Raw genomic sequence first — 12194 nt, 5'->3', positions numbered from 1 at the left:
TTCAACCTTCTCTACACCACGGATCCCCTTTAAATATCTCCTTAGGCTATGGGCCACCAAGACTTAAGATTTGTGATTATATTATGGTCCCCAGACCACAGGTTGAGAATTGACTAGATTGTATTTCTTATATTTACTGAAATTAGAACATCCCCAGCTATATTTAAAAAGGAAGATATGACAGTGGGGAAAAGTCCTCTTCTGCATACATGTCATAATTTCAACAAGGTTAAGACTGTTCCATTTGGGTCTTTTTTTTCTTTTAAACAGAGTAGAATCTACTGTCAATCATTTAGAGTATGACAAGATAAAGCAGATTATCAATATGCAGTTCCATATTATGAAATTAGTTTATAAACTAAGTATAATGCTTAGTTTAAAAACAGATATTCTATTCTTTTTTTCAAAATAAGAAAAAGGGTCCCAACTCACTCACTCTCTATACACACACACACACACACACACACGACAAGAAAAAAAGTAAACCTTGAGAGCAAGTTAAAAATATGTAACTTTTAGAGTAAGGAAAAAAAGTTATTTTAACTACGCTGAAAGAGAAGCTGCATAAGCGAAATGCATTATTCCTTTTAAGAGAAGCTTAAAAATGACAAATTAGCATTTTATAAAAGGCACATATTTAACCAATTTGCATCAACTCTCAATATGCACTTCTTCTTGAATGGCATATGTACACAACAGATGTCCTCCATTACTGTTAATTCTAAGTAATAATGAATGTATTCAGCAGCTGAGCTCCATAAAAACATTTGTAATATACTAAATGACTCTATCTTATTCATTATCATTATGAAAACATTAAAAGCATAACAAGTAGATGCATACTATAAGTTTATATAAACATTAGGGGATCTCGTGTTTGGGAATCTTGACTACTTAAAAATTTGGATTGCTTGTACTACTTTATATCTTAACTTTCAATTTTTCCCCTTCTTCAAAGTTAGGTAAACAGAAGTAAATTAATTATAGTCTGCTATGAACATATATGTAAGATTAAATGATTGATAAATTTTCATGAGAACTTTTTTGATAACAGTAATATGAAAAAATAGAACTAATTTGTGATGTCAAAATGTAAAGTTGCTTACTATGCCAAAAATTTATTTCAACTTCTCAAAAAAGTAATCAAGAATCACATACTGAATTACTTACTTCAAACCATGAAGTAATTTCCAGTAGTTGGAATTAATAGCAGTGGCAGAGGAATGAGTAAGCACTGAATTATAAAGCTTACTGTAATACAAAAGCTGTGTTTCATTAAACAGATTCCAAAGTAACAAGATACCATATTTGAAAAGTCACTGCGCTAATGGAGATACAACTGCTTACTGCATTTTTCAAACAAAGAATCATCCTAAGACAAGCCTTACTTTTCAGAAGCAATTTTTTTCTTCCAATTTAATTACATTTAAATTAATTTAGTGGCCCCAATATTAACTGCATAAGGGACTAACTATTCTAAGCAAATAAGCTTGCTCAAAATGCTGCTCCTACTTTAATCTAAATGTTGTTAATATACTGAACCATTTATAATTCATTCATTTATTTGTTTGTTTAAGGTTAATGTCAAACTGACTAAAAAAAGTAGCTGAAATGCATCCAGGAAACCATACAAAACTTTAAAAAATGTTATCATGGCTCATCCACCATTCTGTCCCAAGGGAGAACAGCCAGGTTTCCAATGTCTTTCTGAACATCATCAGGAAGGGAGCAATATGAAACTCTGAAGACAATGCTGCTCCAGAGAATTAATGCTAGGGTCTATAATTGTTTGTCTTCCTGAAATTTAAATATTAGCGATTGGAGATGAACAATATTTTATAGAACTGAAGTTTTCAAAATGCCTTCTCAAAAAATGGGATGGAAACTACTGGTTGCTAGGAAAGGGGAGAAATCATGGAAAAACTACCCAGTGTAATTCTTACAATCCCTGTAGGATGTTCAGAGAAGAGACATAATACATTGAATTCATTCCCCCAGCAAACCCTTCATTCTCACAATCTAAAGGGCCTTTTAAAGTTTAAAGAAACAGCTTGTAAAATATTCTAGGTATCTGTGAGGAAGGGATAAAGGAAAAAAATAAGCAAATTTCTTTCCATGATATTTAACATTTTGGTATTCAAAATATGAATGCTTCAAGAGTCTTTTGTCAGTGCATGCTGTGCTTTCTAGTTGCAAAAATGATTTCTTGGACCGCTCCTGGAAATCACAGTATGACATGAACTTCTAAATGACAACAGAGAGACCAGCTTTAAATGTGAATCACTTCCACTGGTTTTTTACTTTCTCACATAATCTACTCTTTGAAATGCCTTCCTACTTTCAAGATGTGTATGTTATTGTCACCAAAGGAAAAACAGAAACTTCAAGCTCATACATAGTACATCAAATATAACTCTTTTGATTCCAGCTATCCCTTGCAAAGTAACAACCAAACTGAACTTTTACTTCAGCGATCACAATGATGCATTTCACAAGTTACATAAAATCAAATCTCTATAATTTTTAATTAAGGATTTTGATTACAATAGTAAAAACAAATACAAAATAAACTCAAAAAAGCAAAGAAAATAGACTGTAAGAATAAAAAGTGGAAGCAAAAAAGAAAGAAGAAAATAAATATATAAAGAACTAAAGAAAAAAGGGAGGTTAAGAGACAGAGTAAGTATCATACACAATGTAATGGTTTAAGATACCATTGTATCCTAAACATAAGAACTTTAAAAAAAATTCTCCACAAATGAGTACCTTTCCCCACTCCAGTCAACAGAAATAGTCTCCTAGTCTACAACTGAACTGAACTTTTTCAAGAGCAGAAAGCAGCATATTATTTTATATCTACTAATTTTATTTAATTTCTAGCTATAGATTTGTTGAAATTAAACACTCCATTCTATCAAGAAAGCCTGATTTAAATTTTCTGGTTAAAGAAATTCTCTCTAATAAATTTCTTCAGGATTCCTGTTACTATATGAATATAGGATTTGACTGTGATACTTTTTACACACAAAGTCCATGCCTTATTTAACATGCATTGTCACATTTAATGTACTATATTTTATATTTAAAGTGTTCAATGTGAAATGAAAAATGAATTAATTCCATCAGCACTGTACTTAAAACAATCAGGAAGACCCTGCACAGAAATTAATGCTCATATCCTTCTCATTTACTGTATACAATTAAGACTTGTTTTAGTAACAGCAGACCTTTAAGTTTATCTGGTCAAAAGTGAGGCTAGCTGAAAGTAATGGGGAAAATTTCTAGTAAATGTTCTTAAAGCCAGAAGCTTATTTTAGAGCCACTTGAGTTCAAGTGATGGATTAAAAATATAATAATGGATTCCTTGAATTTCTAGTTGTTGTTAGGTAATTAATTCTTTTCACAGATGGCAATGAAAGTAGTAATTAAAAATATCTTTCATTCAAAAAAAACCTTGGATGCTCATTCCTTTCTATGAAGAGCAATTTAAAACATATTTAAATAGTATTAATTTATGTAAAATTGTTAAGCAGTAATCAGAAATACAAAAGCATAGTACAGCTGGTAGAAGAGCTCTTATTTTCAAACATTAAGTTTTGTAGTTTGATAGTATGCATATTTATTCAAATGAATTTTGAGAATTAAATCCATGTACCTAAAACACAACCATTTTGAAAAGTAGACTAGAGCATATTTTTGTTCATTAGTCTGTTTTTGTAATGTATTTTTTTTCATCAACAAGGTAATATAAATCCTTCTAACTGACTTTGCAGAAGTAGACTGTAGTACCCTTTCTCTCTATAGCAGACACTCCTATCTGAAAAGTACTACACAACCCTGAAATATTGAGCACTCCAATCACAATCCCAGTGAACAAACATTAGCTTCAATCAGTGTGCTTTCACTGTTTCAGAAATGAATTCATATTTATAGTTCAAATGACTGAAAGACAGCTACACAGATCTGAACACGTGATAAAGGGCAACAAAGACAAGAAAACTTTAATTCATTGCTCCCTTTTTACAAAATTTTAATGTAAAATGTGCAAAACTTAAAACATATACAGAAACTTGTAATACGAATGAGTTGGCATCAAGAACACACTTAGTATTTTAAAACCTTGGAATTACAATAATCACATATATTGCTGGTTAAAAATCTTCACAAATATGTAACAAGGCTACCATCTAGTGGTCTGACAGAAAATAAATGTAAAAAAATATTTCTCTTTTATATTTCCTAGGGAGAAATGTAAAAAATTTAGGATGTAAACAGATTGTAAAGAAATATTTCTCACATAAGCAGCAAAATGAATCAACTGCAAGGACTTTTAAAGAAACAAATCTAAACTAAGCAGTGTTATAACATATTACAGATTCTTAAATTATCATTTGAAATATTCCAGTCTACAAATCCATTTTATCCATAAAACCACAGTAAACAGTAAACTCTTTAGAGAACCATGGACCCCTGAGTAGAAATTGTAACTTTTCATCACTACTCTGCTACCAATAGGACAAAAAAATTAAGGTGAACTTGCACATCATTCAGAGAAGAATATGTGCCTTGTTCTAAACAAATGAGAGGTACTTGGAAGTAGAATAAAGTGGAAAATAACCTGTAAGTAGTGTCATTCTGAAACAAATATGAATAATGAATACAAGAAAAATCTTAACACTGGTTTCCAAATCTAATAGTTGGTGAACAAAGCTATCCTTTGTTTTCTTGGGGCTTGTCATGATATAATTTGACATAGATAATACTGCACTGCATTATTTCAAGAATAAACATCACACACACACACAGGCTGCGCACATGCACACACATGTATGTTGGTAGGTGGATATACAGTATATATCCCCAAATGAAGCCAAATTTAATCTCACCCTAGATAGAACACAACTGTACAGATAATCCTCAATTTACAACAGGTTGCTTAGCAACCATTCAAATGTATGACAGGACCCTAAAAAAGTACTGCCACCCAGATTCAAAGTTCCAACATCTGCCATCACACACCTCTGGTCACTGACCACATCTTGGGCACTCAGCATTTACAGCTGTTTGCAGGTTCCTGCAGTCATGCAACTGCAATTTATGTTTTTGTTGGACAGCAACACTTACTTCCAAATTCTGGCAAAAAAAATGCCCCCTAGTGAACAATGGGTTCGCTTAATGACCATGGTATTTGCTTAATTACATTGGTGCTTGCTTGTGACCCACTGCATTTGCTTAACAACACAACAGTGGTGGGTTCCAGATCCCGTTCCAACCGGTACGGTTTGAACGGGCCCAGCGTCATCCACATGGACGCATGCAGCACACGCATGCATTTTACCGTCCAGTGACAACTCCGCGAGCCTCCACGACGCTCCAGCTGCTCGGCGGAGCGTCGCACAGGTGCTGTACACGTTATGTGCGTGCGCAGAAGTGCAGAACACTTTAAAGACAGGTAAGGACCGCGGGTGGTCCCTCTGGAGCACTGTACCAGAACGGTACCCGGTGCTCCGGGCAGGCTCTGCTACGCTCGTACCGTGGCGTACTGCCTACAACCCACCACTGCAGCACAACCACTGCAAAAAAAAAAGTTTGTAAAATCAGGTGCTATCAGGTGGCAAGGTGACCCAATTAATGTCTTTCATGACTTCATGAAATTGTGTCTAATTATGGTCATTGAGACTACTTATATAGTTCTCAAAAAATATATGTAGAAACTGCAATATTGCAAGTAGACTATTGTAATCATAATCTTTGTTCAATACCTATTGCTTAAAAAACATAGCCAATATTTATATTGCTTAGTATTTAAAGAATTCAAATAAGATTTCAGGGTACATAGTAGGTACTAGGTAGACAATTTTGCAGCTGGATGTGAGATATAGTAACATCACAATGGGAAATGGAAATTTGACAAATTTATCTCTGAAAATCAGCATTTTAAATTTAGTGACTAAATAATAAAATCTAACAAGGACTATACTTCCCTCCACAAATGTATTTAAAGTGCCACTAATATATATACTGTGGATTGCCTGAGTGAAGTTTCTTTAATAAAAAACCTCGTTATAAAGAAAGGTTACTAGCATATTCACAAATTAATAACATTATAATAGATAGCATTATAAAAATAAACTGATTTTAAGCCATTATTAACTTTCATTCACAAGACAATGATACATGTCTTTAAACAGGATGCAAATTTAATCTAGGATAATCCAAAAATAAACCACATGGACTATTGTTTATTTTTCTATCATCCATCAAAATATGAAAAATACAAATTCCAAATCCTAGACAGTTTATATTATACATGCAATTTAATGATATATCAAATTAGATTATGAATATTTTTCAGAAATTAAAAATTATTTTCATCCAGTTTAGAGCTATAGTATTTCTTAAAGTCGAGCTTTCTTAGTTTCATTACAGGTTATTTTGCATAAATCTTCTCTCATATATTAACATGCATTGTGTTCTTCCTAAACAATGAGGAAGGAGCATCTACTTGATATCAGGTTAAAAATATATAATAAATCAATATTACCTTGCCTGTGCTCTGTAAGATGGTAGTTCTTGTCCTCCATACCCTTTCTCTGCTGACAATATCTCTAGTAACATCAACTTCTGCATCAACAAAACTTCTCTGTTTAAGAGCAGTTATATCATCATCTAAATCAGTCTTAATTGTGGCCCTTTTCTTGGCCATAATTTTGGCCTTGATAGCTGCAATTTTTTCCACAGACATGGCTTCGGATAAGGATCTAGAAAAAAATGGTTAGAAACTAGAGCAGTTAGAAATTGGCATTGGCTGTTCAATCATGTTAATAGACAAATACTTCTTGGTAAACTGTTAATCACCAAGTTTTATAATAAAATTTCAATTCTATCAGTAGGAATTTCCAAAGATAAAGCTGCAAAAAAGCTGTCTTTCCTCCCGAGATCATCCTTTATAAATAAAATCCTTTATAAATAAAATCATCCTTTATAAATAAAATCCTTTATAAATAAAATCCTTTTATTGATAAGTATTGCGAAAAAAATTGTATTGTACTGTATTGTAAATAAGTATTGTGAAGAAAACATAACTAAGAAAATGAAATAGAAGGGTATTTTATGATTGTTATCTCAATTCTATCATTAAGTCTAAAGATGTAAATATTCAGCATCCCATTCCTGCTGTTGCTCAGTGAAAACAGAAATGGAAACCAGAAATTTTGTGATTGTTTTCAAGTGATGCAAAAAGCCTGGTTTAGCTAATCTTTTTATAATAATGAGAAAATATTCTAATATTAGGTAAAACAAGTTCAACAGACGTTCAATAGTATTCTCCTACACTTAGAATTTTTTTTTGAACATAGTCAATATCTGTACTTCATTCAGTTCCCTAAGGACTGTAATTACTTTGGGCTGTTGAACCAGGATTTGAAATAATTGTTTAAACCACTGGCAAATTGCAATTTGCAAAGTATATGGCTCATTCCTTCTACTTTATTCAACTAGATTCACACTGCACAGCCAATATCAAAAAAGTCAGGGTACTCTTTTAAATGAAAAATATCTTTTTATCAGGACGTCTGTTAGCGATATTTCTAATTGCATATTCTAAAATGATATAAATTATCATTTTTAAGTTATTTTTGATCTTTACCATGTTTTTAATCCCAAGGTATGCTGAATTTTAAGAACTTGTCATTTTTGCAAGGACAAATTTGAGAAAAATCTAGTAGCCGTACTATTGTTAAGGTACCGTATTTTTCACACTATAAGACACACTTCCCCCCCACAAAAAAGTGGTTAGAAATGTCTGTATGTCTTATACAGTGAATATTGCGATGGGGAGGGGAGGGGGATTGGTGCAACGGCAGCATTCGCTGTCACCGCCTGTCACCCCTGCTGTGTTCGCCACCACCAGGGAACACTGGAGCCTTCGCTGCCAATACCTGCTGCCTAGAACAGCTGATCGGCAGTATTCTGGGAAGCCGATCCAACCACCAATCAGCTGCTTGGCAGCAAAGGCTCCAGTCTTCCCCAGCGGCAGCAGTTCAGTTCATCTGTGGTGGGTGGAACAGAGTGGAGCCCTGACGAGCCACGTGCTGGGGCTGCAATAACGTGCTGAACCTGACCAGGCTGTTTGCTGCAAGGACACTAGCCAGATGAATACCCAATTGATGTTCATCTGTGGTGGGTGCATCAGAGTGGAACCCTGACGAGCCACGTGCTGGGGAGGAAGAGGCAGATTTTTTTCCCCCTTCTCTAAAGCTAATGTGCGTCTTATGGTCCGGTGCTTCTTATAGTGTGAAAAATACAGTAATTCTTAAATTAAATTAATCCTAAAGTACAAACAAATCAAAACTTGCCTGATCTGCTCAGTCTGCACAATGCCTTCCTTGTGTCCTTCCAGCCGAGCTGCCAACCGTTCTTTGTCAAGCCGCACACACTCTTCATCCTTATAAAGAGAATATTACTCATAAGATCATCTTTATTTTTTACTAGAATAACTAAGAGTCGACAAACATGAAACTGGAACATTTAAATTAATGACTATCCACAGGATGGTCTTCCTACTTACTTTTTAATAGCCAGTTTATATGAACTATTTACAAATAAAAATCAAGTTAAATTTCAATTGTTCAATCTACCCAGAAAAAGTTCAGAAAGCCTCCTATAAAATATTGATCTCACACTGTGCAATTGAACCGAGTAGGAATTACAGTACTGGCAGTACTAGTTCGGTGACTCTAATCATTTTTCATTGATCAACAGAGCTAATCTATCCACACTGGTGTCAAACGGAAGAGAGAAAGAAAAAAATAAACACTGCATTACAGAAAAATTCAATGAAACTAATTCTAGTCATTTAATCAAACACTGAATTTCAAGTATCGCTATTTACAGTTCTTAAGTTATAGTTCAAAAGGGATGAATTGCCTTCATATTTACATACAATAATTACATACATATCCTATAGAAGATAATAATGGAAGAAAAAGATCTGAACAGTTTTAAAACCACTCAACAAGCTGTCAGGCCAGTAGTTATGTTTCTTTTAGCATCTTTGGCCTGCCACACTTTCTAATAATTTCATATGTGTCGCATTAGTGTAGTAGTTGGGAGGGGGGAATAGAAAGGAGTAGAATTGTGGAATGTTTTGTTGTCATTCTTTCTAGAAGCTCAAGGTCATCTTTTGTCTCTGCACCTCGACACCTGACTGGAAGCAGAGGGGTGTAGATGCCAGCGTGGAAGATGATGATTGGAACATGTGATGGATTATGGGGTGTGGGGATAGATCATGAACTTTCAACTGGGTGGAATTCCAGGAAGAACATTAGAGTTGGAAGGATGATTCTGCCTTGGTCTCTGATTGATTTCATACATGGTATTTAGAACGTTGACACAAGCTTCATCTTATTCCAAAAAAACCTTGCATAAAACCAATTTACCTCTATTCTTGGTTTCTTAGCTTCTGCTAATATTTCATCAGCTGCTCTTTTAACTGCAAAAAAAGAGAGAAAATAATAAGCATTAGAGAGAAGCTTTTAAAAAAATTCGACTAATAAAATATTTAATTATTAAATTAAACTGTACCTTGAGTAGATCGTTGGAGACCTATTTCCAATGGTGCGCTTCTATCTATACTTGATGATGTTGCTAAAAATTTATAAGTACAGAAAAAATGAATAAATGTTTTAGAATGTTCAAAATTAAAACAAACAGGTGAATAGAAAAAATGAAGCAGTAACCAGGCTATATTAAAATATTAGAACATGAATTCCCTACATGATAAGGAAGGTTGCCTATGGAAACATCCCTTACTATCCAAGTTAATCGTAGCACAATGTTCATGCTTGATGTTTCCAACAATTCATGTTTGATGTTTCCAACATCTAGCAGAATATCTCCATTAGGCTTTTCCAAATACTGAACAAGGCTGAAGGTACTATGAGATTACTTCGATGACAGAGAACTGGATTTAAGCAAGTGGTTCTCAACCTTTTTTTGGCCATGCCACAGCTAAATATTTTTAAAATCCTGATGCTCCCCTGTGACATATAATTCTTATTTTGCTCAAAAAGTGAACTCTACTCATGCGGAAGAAACCTAAAAGGCCATTAAATTGGTTTAAATAAAATTCAAATTGTCCCCATTAAAAATCAAATTGCCACCCTGGGGAGCCTCGGCCCCACATTGGGAACCACTGCCTTAACCATGTTTCTAATATCAACAGAACTGTCTTGGTACCCACCTACCAGGCTCCATTTCCATTTCACAGTTTAAAAAAAAATAAAAATAAAAACAACAGGGAATCTAGCACCTTACAGAGAATGTGTCTACATTAAATATAATTGTTAGCTACCAAAAGAAATATTTCTGAGTGTCACATAGTTCCTGTTGTTATTTTTTAGAACTAAAATAATAAGAAATAATAAGAAAGAGCAATCCAATGTTCTGTCTGATAATGTCCCCACTAAAATGATAAGAGGGCATCCTGGGAAGTCAAGGGAAGATAAGGGGAAAGAGCCAATATGGTGTAATGGTCAAGATATTTGACTAATAACAGTGTGACCAAAGTTCTAATCTACCATGAGTCACAGTAACTTCCTCAGTGCCTTTGAGGCAGTCATTTTCTCTTAGCTCAACCTACCTAGAGGACTGTTCTTATGATGAAAACAAGAGGAAACACTACAGGTGCCACCTTAAGTTTTTGTACAAAATGTGGGATATAAATCAATCACATTCATTTATCTCCTAATAAATGTGCCTATTTGACCTGTTAGTGCCAATATAATGAATGCTGTACATTGGAAACTCCTGAATAAAAACTATTTCTAATACTTGATTAACCAAAACATATCTATAGCAAGAAATTAAATAGTTTTTCTCATCAAGCACCTCTAATATGTGATGCTGGCAGGGGATGAATAAGAGGGAAATAAAATTTTCTTTTCTTTTTTTTCTGAACCTTTATATTTTATTACTGGCTTTTTCATACTGAATGTTGCCAGTAGTTTCTTCTTTGGGTTTTAAATCAGGCCCTCAGAAACATTCAGTGAAAGAGAAAAGAACTATTCAGAACTTTTTTCTTTTTTTAACACCAATTAGTTATATATTTGACACCAGATTCAAATAGTCTTATCTAATCAAGTAAAACATTTGGTTTGGTATTTTAATTTCTGACAAAGGGACTAAAATTACTCTGCCTTTTAATAGAAGACAAAATATTTCATTACTCATGAGTTCATGGTCATATTTTTAGGAACAATACTAAAATAATAAGCAGTTATGTTTTTGACTCACATGTTTCTCCATTAAGATATGCAAGGAGATCTTTTCTGTCAGGTCTTCTTACTACAGGAATGTTTTCAGTCTGAAAGGAATAAACAATTGGCTTAATTCAGTAATGTAAAAGTCCCAAAATTGGTATTTTACTATGAACCCACTTAACATACTTAAATCTTAGCTAGACTTTCAAAGCTAATATAACAAAGCAAAAATACAATGCTCAATACATATTAGTAAATACACTATCATTTATATTATCAGATTTTGTCAGCAGAACAAGCTGAATATAATCACATTCATTGTCTGCAAACAATTTGCAGACAATGGTAAATGTTTAGGTAATGTTTAGGTAAACATTACAATATTTCATTTTAAAATATATTCAAAGGATACTAGACCAAAGAAGTAATTCACAATTTTTTTCTGCCCACCCCACCCCATCCAAGGTTCGTAGATGAACTTAAATCACCTCCAGTCATGGCTTGAACTAGGTGACCATATGGTGGAGCTACTATTCAACTGAGACAGAAAAATACAGTAGTTTCAACAAGTCTATGAGAACCTTGCAGATCCCTGTGCTGAGGTAGTTGCTGAACAGTCTCTTTCAAGTGCAATGTGTGTGTTAAACTTGTGCATGCTGGGAGAAACTTGTGGTGATTGCCCATTTCTGAGAATTGTAGTGAACAAAGGATTGTGGGGTGCTGCTTATCGAAGCAGCAGCAGCTATTTTATGGAAAAAATCTACTAATAAAAATCAGATTGGTCCCCACCATCTTGGTCTTCCTAAAAACCGACTTATTTCAGAGGGCCTACAGTAAGTGACAAGATGGCTAGTTTGCTTGTTTTTATTATTGTGCTTTATGATCTTAAAATAAAACATAATCCAGTTCTTACCATGAACATTTCTTGTGCTG

The 12194-nt window shown here is 33.8% G+C and overlaps 1 protein-coding gene across 1 annotated transcript in view; it reads right to left on the bottom strand.

The window, feature by feature from the left end:
• Window positions 1–12194, bottom strand: part of CDC73 (cell division cycle 73) — a 103957-nt gene that overhangs the window by 79678 nt on the left and 12085 nt on the right. Inside the window, exons 3-7 of the mRNA XM_081947172.1 lie at window positions 11296–11365; window positions 9586–9648; window positions 9441–9493; window positions 8358–8446; window positions 6545–6761 (exon numbers count right to left, since the gene is read on the bottom strand). Coding sequence (XP_081803298.1) covers window positions 6545–6761; window positions 8358–8446; window positions 9441–9493; window positions 9586–9648; window positions 11296–11365 — 492 coding nt within the window. The remainder of the gene's footprint in view (window positions 1–6544; window positions 6762–8357; window positions 8447–9440; window positions 9494–9585; window positions 9649–11295; window positions 11366–12194) is intronic.

Source organism: Natrix helvetica (assembly GCF_964273705.1).
Source record: "Natrix helvetica genome assembly, chromosome: 3".
NCBI lineage: Eukaryota > Metazoa > Chordata > Lepidosauria > Squamata > Natricidae > Natrix > Natrix helvetica.
This window is presented reverse-complemented; position numbering and strand designations above follow the sequence as displayed.